Source organism: Ctenopharyngodon idella, chromosome 24, assembly GCF_019924925.1.
Source record: "Ctenopharyngodon idella isolate HZGC_01 chromosome 24, HZGC01, whole genome shotgun sequence".
In the NCBI taxonomy this organism is placed as follows: Eukaryota; Metazoa; Chordata; class Actinopteri; order Cypriniformes; family Xenocyprididae; genus Ctenopharyngodon; species Ctenopharyngodon idella.
Window position 1 is genome coordinate 5,925,574 of NC_067243.1, and position 15,302 is coordinate 5,940,875.

At 36.6% G+C, this 15,302-nt stretch overlaps 1 protein-coding gene across 2 annotated transcripts in view; it reads right to left on the minus strand.

The window, feature by feature from the left end:
- Positions 1-13,709, minus strand: part of LOC127507583 (transcriptional enhancer factor TEF-3-like) — a 33,691-nt gene extending 19,982 nt beyond the window's left edge. The window contains exons 1-2 of one of the 2 annotated variants that reach the window (XM_051884794.1): positions 13,562-13,709; positions 7,924-8,245 (exon numbers count right to left, since the gene is read on the minus strand). In XM_051884794.1, coding sequence (XP_051740754.1) covers positions 7,924-7,930 — 7 coding nt within the window. In that variant the 5' untranslated portion in view covers positions 7,931-8,245; positions 13,562-13,709. Of the gene's footprint in view, positions 1-2,829; positions 2,922-7,923; positions 8,246-13,561 lie in introns of those variants that run through there. The other variant, XM_051884793.1, reaches the window with a different exon arrangement.
- Positions 13,710-15,302: the final 1,593 nt, after the last annotated feature.

Consider the following 15,302-nt stretch of genomic DNA (forward strand, 5'->3'; position numbering starts at 1 on the left):
GTTTGAGTCGCGAACGAATGAGTCGTTTTTTTATGAATCAAAAACATACAACTCCACGAGTGATTCTTATAAGCTGGTTCTTTTTAGTGATTTAAAAACGATCAGAACTGATTCACAAACAAATGATTCTTATGAACTGATTCTTTTATAGTGGATATTTAAATTCATTTCAAATATGAATATTCAAATGAGATTTGAAAAGAAGAAGGTAATATTAGTAGTGAATAATATCAATAATGATACTGAATGTGCATCTGTTCCTCACATGAAGCTATCATATAACTTATATTCCGGAATAAAACGGACTAATGTTATGGTCCCACTTTAGCTGCATGGAAAAGAGCTGCTCATATCAACAAGTAAGAATATAATATGGGTTTGGAATGACATGAGGGTGAGCAAACGATGACAGACGGACGGACGGATGAGAGAAACCTTTAAGACTAAGCAGATCTCTGATATTCTCCCTTGAAATCTCAGACTTAAATCACACACACACATATTTAAGAGTGAAAGCCGAGTTGGCCGGTGTGTGTGACCAACAATCCTCCTCAGAAACACCCAAGTGTCCTGCACTGATGACCTTTGAGGGGCCGCGACCCCACCGTGACCTTAGCAAAACAAAGAGAGGGAATGATCTTCAGCAGACCACCACAAACACACTGACTCATTAGAACACTCGGAGACCTCAGACATAAACGAACCTCGAACGTGCCTGTGAAAAATCAAGCCTATGTGAGGGACGGGTGGCTTTTTCCATCTGTTTGACATGAGGCAGCTAATGAACGTCAATACACCCATTGACTCCCGGAGTGGAATAGCATACTACTGTACTACTCATACTGTTAATTTCTGAGAAATTACAAACACATGTCCAGGTCACATTTTAGAAATAAATAATAAATAAAAATGTTCATTAAGTTTTAAAATTTACATTATTTTCATGACAGATGAACATATCTCATTACCATATTACAGTTTTATTTTTGAAAGTTTTTTTTGTTTTGTTTTTTTTTATGTAATTTCTGTGGTTTTCATTAGATTTTTAACCAGACGCGATGCGATAAGATTCCAGCGACAAACAATTTGTCTGTCCACACGAGACGCGACACGACTATAAGACGTGATAAAGTCAATCAAAAAATATAGCTGCAAGCAGCAATTACAGGATCAAGCCGAATAAGGGCAGGAAAGGAAATATTTCTGGACATCTGTGATCATGAGGTTTGGAAAAAGCTGTTTAAATTAAATCAGTTAAAGCACTTATAACATAATAACATGGTTTTTAACTTCTGAGCAGTAGGTGGCGCTATGACGAAACGCTGCAAGCACCCTCAAGTCATGCCTAGGATGACTTTTGCAAAGATACAGCCGCATATCCATTTTGGCGTGCTCGCAGTCAAATTTGTTGACGCAGTATAAAACAACGGTTGGGTCTATCAAATATCTTTTAACAAAATTTTGTCATGAGTGTCTGTAGATGCTACATACCAAATTTCGTACAAATCGGACAAATTTTGTAGGAGGAGTTCAAAAAAGTAGGTTTTGAATAAAATTCAATATGGCGGACAGTGAGTATGGTAGAATGTGGCAAATTTGGTATCGTAGGACTCGGCATAGGCCAACAAATCTCATGATGTAAGCTAAATGACAATATGTTGAATTTTTCATACGTTTTCATAAATTTTATTATATCTCTTGACCACGAAAACTTCACAGGTCCTCTCAGATAATGGCCTTGATGAATCATAACGAGTTTCATAACGATACGTTCATGAAACACAGCATTTTATGACAAAATTCAAAATGGCCGACGCCCAAAATGACCGACCAAAGAAAATTGGATATCGTTCAACTCGGCATGCCTCAAGGAATCTAAGGAGACCATTCTCATGATTTTAGGACAAGGCATTCAAGTTATAAGCAAAAATAGACATTTTTTCCTATCTCGGCACCAGTAGGTGGCGCTGTGACGATACTGTGCATGTACCCCCAAGTCATGCCTGTAATGACATATACCAAGTTTGGTGTCAATACACCAAATCATTGCGAAGATACAGCATCAAATCCATTTTTGTGTGCTCGCCGTCAAATTCGTTGACGCGCTAAGCAAGAACAGATTGGCCGATCAAAAATCTTTTAATAACTTTTTGCCTGGAGTGTGAGTAGATGCTACACACCAAATTTCATGCAAATTGGACAAACGCTCTAGGTGGAGTTCGAAAAGGAAGGGAAAATGGAATTCAAAATGGCAAAAAAAAAAAGTTGACTTGCGCATCAAAAGTTGTGAGCATAAACATGAGTGATTCTTTGAACTGTTGGTGGCGCTAGAGGGTTTGAGGTAGAGACTCCAAATTTGCTACGGTAACATTTCAGACTGTCCTCTATCTGTGTGCCAAATTTCATAACTTTTTATCATACGGTTTTGTGGGCTTCCATAGACTCAAGAGCAGAAGAAGAAGAAGAAGAAGAAAACTAACGATTTCAATAATCACAGCCAATCAGAAGAGCGCGTGGGCGGGCTCTCTCGGCAAGCTCCCGGCACTCGCAACGAAATGGATAAGTACATACACAAATTTATGAATATTACACCATTTTAACATTATAAAAAAATACATACTGAGTTACTGAAACAATCTTTGTCATAGAATACACTTGTCTGTTCACGATGAGTTGACAGTTTGAACGTTCTTGTTTACTTTTATTTAATTTGAAGATCTGAGGTGAATTAGCTATTGTTGCTTTCAATACGGCTATAGAAGACACACAGAATGATATTCAACCCCATATTAAACGCTTTTAACATTAAATAAAGCACATAAACAGTACCTGAGATTATCTTTGTGTTGTTGTTGTTCCAGCCGCGACATCGCAGAAAAATAGAAACCGTTTCTAAAATAATATCATCGCGTGCCGCCATTGCGGCTAACTAGGACAAAAACTCTGATTAGCATGAAAAAGATAGCCTACCTTTTATCGCGTGTTGCGTCTGGTAAGGACACGATGTAATACAGCTTTTTCATTTAAATCAGTAAAAATGTAATGCCGCAATAAATACTAGTATAACATACAATAATGTTCAAAAGCTTGTGGTCGGTAAGATTTTAAAAAAAAGAAATTAATACTTTTATTCAGCAAGGATGCATTAAATTGATCAAAGGTGACAGTAAAGATGTTACAAATTATTTCTATTTCAAATAAATTCTGTTCTTTTGAACTTTCTATTCATCAAAGAATACCGTAAAAAAATGCATGGCGCTTTCGACAAAAATATGAACTGTTTTCAACATTGATAATAATCAGAAATGTGTCTTTAGCAGCAAATCATCATCTTAGAATGATTTCTGAAGGATCATGTGACACTGAAGACTGGAGTAATGATTCTGAAAATTCAGCTTTGATCACAGGAATAAATTAAATTGTACAATATATTAAAATAAAAAACAGTTATTTCAAATTGTAATAATATTTCACTGTTTTTACTGTATTTTTGGCCAAATAAATGCAGCATTGATGAGCAGAAGAGACTTCTTTCAAAGATATTAAAAAAATCCTACTGACCAAAAACTTTTGAACTTTAGTGTAAATACTTTAATTTTAATATCATTTTATTATTTTATTTTATTTGACACGATTTCTTCACATAACAGTAATGAGAAAGAGATTTTTTCTCATTACAATAATACTCATTTGTGAGGAAATAGTGCTTACTTGTCTTGAAAATGTGACGACAGTATTAAAATCTTAAAATAGTTGTATCGACTTAACGACTTGTAAGTCAAAATGCAAAAATTGTGTCTGGTGTACAGTCTGGACTGTGATTTCCCTCACACAGCTGGAATTTCTCATTCTCCAGCTCCCATCCCATATTCCTCTACAACCCTGGAAAAATGTCCATTAAACGACAAGTCCTGATTTTCTTTAACAACTTGTGAACAGGTGGAGAAGTGCTCCATTATGTGGGTACTTATCTTGTGACGGGATGCTTGGGAGCCATTAAACCATGGCGAATGTATTTCCTTTCAGCGGCTGTGTGTAATTTTACGGGTCGGGAGAGTGAATGCATTACGGTACAGTGACGACGAAAGCCAAGAACTGTTTTCTTTGGCAAAGCCTGTTGAGTTTTCGCCCAGCACACCAAAAACCAAACAATCTAAGTGCGCTGGTACGCTCAGCTGGATAATAACTCTGATCTGTGACACACGCAATAGCCAGTGAGTTTCCATGCAAATATGCTACAAACACCAGAAGAAGAAGGGATGGCGGTGGAGGAATTTTATAAAACCTCAGGAAAAGGGTCACGAGTGCATTGTGGGAATTCTCGTCATTCTTTGACCGCTCAGAACTGTAGATTGTCGCTGTTTGCGTGATTATCTGAAATTGCAGCCATGAATGAAGCTCTATCTGATTTTCGCCCAAACACTGTTGGGTTGAGGTTTCTCTTAAAGCTCAAGACATTATAAAACTTTCGATCTGCTTCCTGACCTCAGGAACACTGGGAGCAGGCGGTTTCCTAATTAAAACAGATAGAAGTACAGAAATGTACATTTAAATAGTGTCGAAAAGTACTAGCTTTTTAGAGCCTTCTTTGAATGTAAAATCTTGCACTGTACTTAACCCTGGGTTTACAACATCTTAAACCTGGATAAAGCAATGTTTTACACTTGTTATTGTTTAGCAACAGACAAAACAAATCAAAAACTGCATCAGTGCTCATCTCATTAAATATTCATGTGTTTGTAAAGCTGCTTTCAAATCTGGAATGGGAAGACGACTGATTCAGGGTCAGCTTTTATCGGTTGAATAAATAGTTTATTAATAATTTAAAATGCAGTCATTACAAACATGTATGACTTTTTCTCTCATGGAAAACAAAATGGAATTTTTTTTAAGAATCTTTATCCATCTCCATACAAATACATTTTAAAACATGAATGAAATACATGGTTTAAAATGTAAATTTATATTTCAATTAAAAAATAATTGATTCATTTATGTTATACAGATTAATTTAATATTTCACTTTTATGTTAAATAAATATATATTTTTATATTTTAAATATATTTAATATAAAATGATTTAATTGTAAAATATATTTAATTATAAATATATATATATATATTAATATGTATTTTAAAATATATATAATATTTATATATTCATATTTTATTATATTTTATTTATATTTTTATTTATTTTTTATATTTTATATTTTAAATATAATTAATATAAAATGATTTACTTATAAAATATATTTAATTATAAAAAATTATACACACACACACACATATATATATATATATATATATATATATATACTTATATTTGTTAAGCTTGGTTTATTAAAAAATATTTTTTAGAATTTTATTTATATATATATATATATATATAAACAGTGAAAAAATTAAAATAATGTATTACAATAATAATACAATTATTTATTTTAGAATTTAATTGTATTATTTTTTTAAGTTATATATATGTGTGTGTGTGTGTGAAATAAAACTATTAATAATAATAAAATAACATTTATATAGTATATAATACATAAATATGTTTAATAATATATATTTTAAATTCATTTAAATTCAAATTCAAACTGAACAATAATACGATAGCTTTGTGTGAGGAACATTCCCAAATTTGAATGTTTTGAATGACATGAGCCAGAGTAAATAATGTTAATTTTCAATTTCGTGTGAACTATCCTGTTCACAGCTTGACTGGTTGAGAGAGGTGATGAGTATTGATGGATGAGCACGATGAGTGATTTGTCTGAGTTGATAGTGGCTGATACTGAGCTCAATGTAATCCCAGTGTTAACACCATCAGGAGGAGAGGCCTGTCTCTCTCTCTCTTTGTCTGTCTGTCTGTCTCTCCTCGTGTGCTGTAAATCCAGTCGTGTCTGTGTGCTTGAGGAGAGGCAGCTGGAGGTGAACTGAAAGGCAACACACACACAAACTCACTCAACAGGGTCGCGAGAGGGGGCCGCAGAAACAGGTGCAAACCGCAGCACTCTGTGCCACCCCCACCCCCCCTTTATGTTTATTTGTCCCTCTCCGTCGCACATGCTCAAAGGGTAAACGTCCATTCTCGTGTCGGGTTACACCCTCTCTGCCTTGAACTCGGGGCTCTGGACGCCCATGGCGTGCCATTCCGGGCGCGCTTTGCCGCTCCCAAACTACCGGCCCCAACCCTAGGGGCTGATAGATCCACCCCAGATGCCCCCTTTTGCCCCCTACGACCCTCCCTCACCACCTCTGCAGCGATATTGACACGACTTTATGAAGCTTTATAAAGCTTCACAGCTGATCGGAAGATGACAAACACACACATCCTCTCACTTTCCTTCTCATCCAGCGTTCGGTCCAAATCAAGCTGCACCAACCCATCATCGGGTCATTTCTTGCCATCAACAGGTCTGGATCTGACAGACAGACATTTATAGGAAAAACACACATTGGCTATAGGCTATTTATAGCATATTCAGACCAGAGCTGCACAACTAATAGAAATAAGTCATATTCAGACATTTTGATGCATTACAACAAAAAGCAACATTTGCATCAAGAGCTGCTGCTTCAGTTGTATGCATCTGGAAATACGATTGTGCAGCTTGTTTTCTGTTCGCGAAACTATTAAACAGTTCAAAAGATTTCTTCAGAGTTTGACTGACTTGTCCTTGTAAATATCTGAAAATCCAGACAAATCACTAGAATAGTGAATTAAGAGAGGGTCTTGATGAAATAAATTAATTCAAACATGTCCTAGATAAGTTAAAGTGATAGTTCACCAAAAAATAAACATTTAAAAAATTTGAAAATTTCCGCAAGAACCAATGAGGTTCGTTCTCGTGTTACGCAGCACGATTGAGCTTCAGCAAGAACCAATGAGGAACGTTCTCGTGTTACGCAGCGCGTTTGAGCTTCCGCGAGAACCAATGAGGTTCATTCTCGTGTTACGCAGCGCGTTTGAGCTTCAGCGAGAACCAATGAGGTTCATTCTCGTGTTACGCAGCGCGTTTGAGCTTCAGCAAGAACCAATGAGGAACGTTCTCGTGTTACGCAGCGCGTTTGAGCTTCAGCGAGAACCAATGAGGTTCATTCTCGTGTTACGCAGCGCGTTTGAGCTTCCGCGAGAACCAATGAGGTTCATTCTCGTGTTACGCAGCGCGTTTGAGCTTCAGCGAGAACCAATGAGGTTCATTCTCGTGTTACGCAGCACGTTTGAGCTTCAGCGAGAACCAATGAGGTTCATTCTCGTGTTACGCAGCGCGTTTGAGCTTCAGCGAGAACCAATGAGGTTCATTCTCGTGTTACGCAGCGCGTTTGAGCTTCAGCAAGAACCAATGAGGTTCATTCTCGTGTTACGCAGCACGTTTGAGCTTCAGCAAGAGCCAATGAGGTTCATTCTCGTGTTACGCAGCGCGTTTGAGCTTCCGCAAGAACCAATGAGGTTCATTCTCGTGTTACGCAGCGCGTTTGAGCTTCCGCAAGAACCAATGAGGTTCATTCTCGTGTTACGCAGCGCGTTTGAGCTTCCGCAAGAACCAATGAGGTTCATTCTCGTGTTACGCAGCACGTTTGAGCTTCAGCAAGAGCCAATGAAGTTCATTCTCGTGTTATGCAGCAAGTTTCAGCTTCTGCAAGACCAAAGTCTTACAGGTTTGAGGGTGAGTAAATGAGTAAATGATGACTTGTAATACTAATGATACTTTTAAGGAACTTATAAGGTACTTTTAAGTACTTCTGAGCTACTTTTAAGCAATAAATATTTGGGAAAAAACTAAATGCCATATGTTCTCAGATGTTTGGGAAACAACATTAATTTCCCTGTGGTGCCAGTATTGGTGCAGAAATCTCATCAAAATCCCCGATTGGCTGCAAAACAAAATGCAGAGAGGCAAAAGGGGAGGGGCATACCGTACATCTTGCCCTCATCGGAGAGAATGATCTTGCGACGGCCACAGGGCGGATAGATCGCCAGCGCCTCTTGAAAGCTTTGCTCGATATCCGGACTCCACACGCCCTCCGCATCATTCTCCAGAGGCTTATCCAATCCCTCGCTCAGCTCCTCGCTAGCGCCCCCCGGAGAGGACGCTGATACCCACTCGGACGACAGGATGGTGGTGGGAGAGAGCAAAACGCCCTAGTGGATACTGACGGGGCGGCTGAGGTTCTGGAAACGGCCGTGGTGGGTAAATGACAGGCTTTTCCAGATCTGGAGCTTGGCAGAAGCTCAATCCTACAAAGAGAAGAATATGTTTAATTAGAGTTACATTACAGCTCAAATCTAAAAAAAGATGTAGAAGATACAGTATGTAATTAAAATATAGCTGCAAGCAGCAATTACGCGGATTAGACGGCTGAGCAGATTGATTTGGTCATTACACTCACATTGGTAAATTTAAGAAAAGTAGCTAAAATGAATACAAATCTATAGTTTTATAACAGTAGGTGGTGCTGTCACCAAATTTGCATAATATTCTTGTGGCTATGTAGCAATCTTTGCACACAAAGTTTTGTGGTAATATGCGAAAGCATTTGTGAGATAATTCCTGACTTCCTGTTTGGCGTCTTCACAAGCAAAGTTTATCAGGAAAAATGGTGCTGAACGCCAGACATTCATTAAGTGACTTTTGTGAGACTCGGTATGAAAATTCCCAATAAACCTTAGTGAAGTTGCTTGTGAAGATGCCAAACAGGAAGTCATGAATTATCTTGCTACTGCTTTTTTGTATTAACATGAAACTTCGTACGTATGGCCATGAGAATATCAAGCAATTGTTGTGATAGCAAAATAGTGAAACTTTAAAAAAGCAAACTTTAACAGAAGATTCAAGATTGGACAAACTTTTGTAGGGGTAGTAGCATGAAAAAGGGTGGCGGAAGAGCATTTGGATATTTTAATCCAAAAATCTTACATATTGTGCCTTTAAGATCATCTCAGAAGATTCAATGAAAAAAAACAAACAAACACAATTTGCAATTACATCATCCAGATTAGCCATTGCTATTGCAGATTACACTGTAGCACGAAATGTTATCGGCAGGGTTCCAGTCGGGTGTCATTATGACGTGAATGAGACGACCCCCAGTCATCAGAAAGCTCCCCAAACTCCATAATCCTACTTGGAAAAAGCGCATTGGTTCCCACATCACATTAGTAAGGGACGCAGAGTGACACCATGTATGCAGCCAGACTGGGCTATTTTAAGAGAGCTGATCGGGGGTTCCGCAAAACAAACACACACTCTTTGCTTTAGTGTCATTTCCACTTTATGAGTTTAACAGCATGCAATACAAAGAAAGATTCATGTAAACAAGGGGTGCAGAGTTTAGTTCCAACACACACACCTAGTTTTCAAATAAGCCTCAAGTGTGGTTTAAGTGTGTTTAATTAGAGTTGAAGCTGAACTCTACAGGACTATTGCATTCTATGAACTTTTTTCTTTTGCACCCCTGATGATTAGTATTAAATGCAAATATATGTTTTTCTGGGAATTTGTGAGTGTGTGTACAGGAAGATGAGAGCTGCTGAGCAAAGGTGCGTCATTCGCCTCTGACTCAATCACCCCGTTTTATTCTGAGCTCGACTTCCTGTACAAAACTCGCTCTCACTCAAAGATCGGAGCAAATACCCTTGAATTTCTGAACGAAACTAATGCTTGATGCAGAACTGACTCCAAAAACAAAATATAGCAACATTTTAAACATTTACACACTTTCTATGACTACAAAAACAAAACAAATAAAACCAACAACAACAAAAAATGTATATACTATTACAGTATTTATGAATATCTTGAATTAAATTAAATTAAGTTTAGTAATTTTATGTCCTTTGTGTATTAAAGTGATTTTACCATGGTTAAAATGGTTTTAAACCACTCCACTTTGTATTGTGCATGGTTCAGAAAACCCCTTAACTGTAGCTAAATCACAAAAAAATGGATGGGTTATTGCTTTAGTTTATAATGAGTTTCTATGTATTTACACACACAAGTAAATGGTTTTGGGAAGAATTAAAATGATAAAGTTCACCCAAAAATCCTAAAGATTTTAACATCATTTACTCATCTGTATGTTGTTCCAAACTAGTATGATTGTCTTCCTTTTATGAAAAAAGAAGATATTTTGAGAAATGTTTTTTGTCCACTTTTTTGAAAATCAATGGGGTCCAATGTTGTTTGGTTCCCAATGTTCTTCACAATATCCTCTTTTGTGTTCCACAGAAGAAAGAAAGTCATAGAGGATTGGATTGACATGGGGTTGAAAACGAAAGTTGAGTAAAAGACACAAAACCTTTCCAGTTCATACACACAGTACATTCACATGTGCGTGTAACAAACATACAGAACAAACACACACTGCACCGGCACGACTCACAGAGCATAAAACAAACATAAACACAGAAACACAACAAAATCCACTTTAATCAGGGCTGGAATGTGAAGCTGTGAGTCGCTGTGAACCCACACACACACACACACACACACACACACAGGATATTAGCTATGGGCCGTACATTAATTTAAAGCTCATATTGTTTGACCAATAACAGCGTAGCCGGAGGAGCCGGTCGGCTCTGATCAAGAGTTCCTGACACACCGCGAGTGTCTCGTTAAGAGCGTCTCTTATAACAGTGTTAATGTGATAATAGCACTAAAACAACACAACTGCCTTTAAGGTTAAATGTGGCTATGGCTGCAGCGAAGCAAACACAACATTATTTTAATGCTGCAAATGCAGATATGTTACAGATTTACTGCACTGCACGTGGTGTTACCACGTTTTTTCAGACATGTACCTTGGTAGTACCATGATATTCTTGAAAGTACCATTAAAGTACCGTAAAAAATATAAAATTATTACCATTGCTGTACCATCACAGCACTTTTCTGAAAGTGATGACATAAATAGTGTAATCCTACACAAAATGCTGGGTTAAAAACAACCCAAGCTGAGTTGGAAATGGACAAATCCAGCAATTGGGTTGTTTTAATTTTATTTAACTCAACTATTGTTTAAAAATTACTATATTGCTTACTTAAAATGAACCCAAAATATGTTGGAAATTGATATGTTTAATAAATGAACATTTATTAATAAGTTTAACAAATAATAATTAAACAATGAACATTACGTTTCTTATTAATAAATGTTCACCATTTGATTATTATCAAAGACTTTATAGTTATATATAGAAAGGCGGCGCACTCGTATTATTATGAATGGGAGAGTGCAACGCGCAAAATGGCGGAATAAGTCCCGCCTTCTGAATAACAACCAATCGCGGATTGGTAAAGTCATCGCGTCGCTGCAGCTGCCGTTATAAGCTCCGGTTCCTATAGAAACAGCCAGACGCGCGCTCAGGCTTGATCCAGCCTGAAAAATGCCGTTTTTTGTCATGATTCGAGCGTTTAGAAACTACATTTATGAGACAGTTTATGTCAGATTTCATTGGCGATTTCAAATATGAAATTTAATTGAAAGCTTAGCGAACAGGAGAATTTGATGTTTCTCCATTCAAAGAGATAGGAGCTGTGCTTGCCTGCCGAGAGGCGCTTCAAAGATGGCGCCGAGTGAAATGACTTGTCTTAAAGGGACGTTGTTATTATTGTTGCCTCTAGTAATTATGTGTCTTGTTTTTAATTTCCAACCTATTTTAGGTTCATTTTAAGCCAGCCATAGTAATTTTTAAACAATAGTTGGGTTAAATAAAACTGCCCAGCACGTTTGGCAAACATTTAACCCAAATGCTGGGTTAAAACAACCCAATTGAAAAAATTACTATGGCTGGTAATTGGGTTGTTTTTAACCTAGTATTTTTTAGAGTGTATGTTTGTGTTCTATATGAACTGTTAAAATCCAGGATTCATTTTGAAAAGCTGTTGTGTGTGTGTGTTTATGTCAGACAATTCCTGAACCTAACAGCACAATACGCACACTGACTCACACACTTGAAGGCAGATATTCACACACACTTCCATAAACATGCACATTTGGCCTGTTGTGTGCATTTGTTTTTAAAGTTGACCACACATAACATAACTGCAGAACGAATCTAGAGCGCAAATATTGATCACGAGTCACAATAAACCAATTAAACAGCATATGATTGTTTGTTTTCACTCACATCTTTAGGAACTTATTCAGTGATCACGGTAAAAACAGAATGGAAAAGGGTGAAAGTGGCACCCTGAGCTCTACAGAAGAGACCCAGCTGGAGCCCGAGTGTAAAGACGCTTCAACTAAACACCGCTTTATGAGCTCTAACGAGGCCTGATGCTGCATTTAATAATGTTTCCCTGTGTTTTCATGATGCTTTTTATTAAAATAACACAATAATTCCTTCACCCTCCCTCCAGAGCTGCGAGCAGGTGGGCACCGGCCTCATTCCACCTGTTGCGCCGGGACAATATTACGTCCCCCGGGGCGCAGAACACGCAGGGCACTGACTCCTCACCCCAACACTCGAAATATTTACCCATGAGGCCAGCTGCCAGAGAGGACCGGTGCGGTCATGTGCTCTTTAAGATGCCGCTGTCGGTGGAGCATTAACAAAAACAATCAGATCAGTCATTCTGATTTGTTGAGATTGTCTTAGGATCATTCATTTGTCAACTAATAACATAAAAATACAAAAGACTCAAACAGTGATCTACTAAAACATAAAAATATGTTTCTCATGGTCTTAGAACTGTGCTTGAACATTATTATGATTGACAAATTATGCATGATTTTCATGACAAAAAAAGATGTTTTGATGATCACAACATTATTCCATATATGTTATTTCAACGTTTTAATCACTATTCTATTATTCTACCAGAATACAAAAGCTTTTTAAACTCAAAGGACTGTTTAGTGAATTAAAATAATAATTTGTACGGTTGACGTAAATTAAATAATAGTAATATTTTAGTAGAACAGGCTTACTACTTGCTGAAAAATAAATAAATAAACATTGTATTACAGTAATTACAAAATATATTAATTTATTTAATATTATTTATTTGATTGTTATTGTTAGCTTAAAACAAGACAATCGATACTAGGCTAATAACCTTTCCATAATTATTCAACATATACATTTCCCACACTGGCTCATATGAAGAAAATAACACCTGCAGACATTTGTTAGTACTTAAAAAAAAAAAAAAATCAATATTACGTTAATCGCGATAATGCGCGCAATAATTAACGAACTGATACCCGCCGCACGCGCTCCCGCTGAGAACCCGCGCGCCTGTGACGCGATTAAAGTTCCTCAGAAAGTTTCCGGCCGCTGCGTAGGAAGTCGCTGCGGTGGAGCAGGAAAAAAGAACGCGGGAATTCGGTAAAAAATTCCAACAATTCCAAACATTCCATTGTTACATCACATTTCGTCATCATGTGTCAGAAGAACCACTTCAGTGAGCTCGTTTCTGAAATATCGCTCTGTGAGGGGAAGATCTGTAGGCTACTGAGTTCTGTTACTTTACATAAAGATTTGTTTTTTTAAATATTAGTACAAACAAACGTCTCTAATAATTATGTAAATAAATAAAACTCTTACCTGTCTGCGGCAACAGTAGGGTAAATGAAGTGTTTTGGGGGTAAAACCTGCCTGAGTGACTGGAAGCGCGCGAGGAAGGCTGGAATTTCAGGAATTGGCTGCAGTATAACGTGAGGAGCGGACAGGAGGGGAGAGGGAGGGAGGGAGGGAGGTGTGAGGGGAGGTCCCGGGTTTGAAAAGGAAAAAGGAGCAGTCTTGGTGTGGAGAGAAAAGGAAATAAGCCTGGATCCAGAGGGATTCACATTGTTCTGGTCAGTATGAGAGACTGCAGTAAAAGTCAGAGAAAATAATCCTGACAGAGTCTTTGAAAAACCCTCACACTTTCTTTATGTCAAGTAGCCTATTAAAAAACAATATAAAGATTTTTTTTGTAACAATGCTGAAGCAGCACAGCTGTTTAAGAAATATAAGATAATAATACATGCTTCTTGAGCAGCAAATCATCATGTTAGAATGATTTCTGAAGGATCATGTGACACTGAAGACTGGAGCAATGATGCTGAAAATTCAGCTTTGATCACAGGAATAAATTACATTTTAACATATATTCACATAGAAAACAGCTAATTTAAATTGGAATAATATTTCACAATTTTACCGTTTTTACTGTATTTTTGATCCAATAAATGCAATGGGTCAAATACATTTAGATGTACTCATCAATTGAAATTTACAAAAGTGATTTTATATACATAAAGCACATTAAATGCAAGTAAAACGTCTACTTTTAAGGTTTCAAATAAGTTTTGAGAGAATAAAATGTCAAAATGTGGGTGAAATAATGTTGTCATTCAGTGTAACACTTATATTTATGTTAAAATTGAAACATACTTATTCTGACCTGTACGTAGTAAAATATATAAAAGAATAAGTGAGCATACTAACTTTTATTGCATTTTAAATTAGTAAAATTGGACAAAATGGGCAAAACCTACAATAGTGGCAAAGTTTAAAAATGCAAAATTACAAGTAATTAGCATTTGGGGTAAAAGTAATTAGTCTTTATTACGGCATTAATAGATTTTTTTGAATGACATTTTTGTGGGTGTCTTCTGTAAATCACGGTAAAAATGTATGATATTTAATTTTTGCTCAGAAAAAAAACCCTAAAAACACAAATTAAACAATCTTATGTATTGAAAAACAACAATTCAAATCTGTATTACACTTATTGTTTTGATGCATGAAAACCCTTTTTCATCTTTGACCCAATATATATATATATATAAATATATATGTGTGTATGTTAGTGTACAATCTTTTTACTTCTTGTGTTCTATGATTGTGTATGTGGGGGAAGTAATAATAATAATGGTGAGTATACTACTAATAATAATAACTGTTATTGTGTTTTGTTATTATAAAGTAAGGTCCCTAACGTCACTTACAAAAAGTACCAGAAAATACCGTGGTACTACCATGTTTTACCTCGGAGTACCATGTAAATACCGTGGTACATGCATAATGCTTTACTACAGTATTAACACTTCCTGCTTTTTATAAAAACTTATTTGTAGAATTGCACAAAAGTATTGTACAGTGACGGTAACATGGTACAATAATGTGGCAGATGGTGTTTTCAAACATACATTCCATGGTAGTGAATTATTGCCATATTCATAAAGCGGTTTATTTACATATAATTACTATTGTACAAAAAATAACCATGGAAATACTGTTTGTTTGGGGAGGTTTTTGGACAGCGTCCATACTTTTTTGTTTTAAAAAAATGTTATTCACA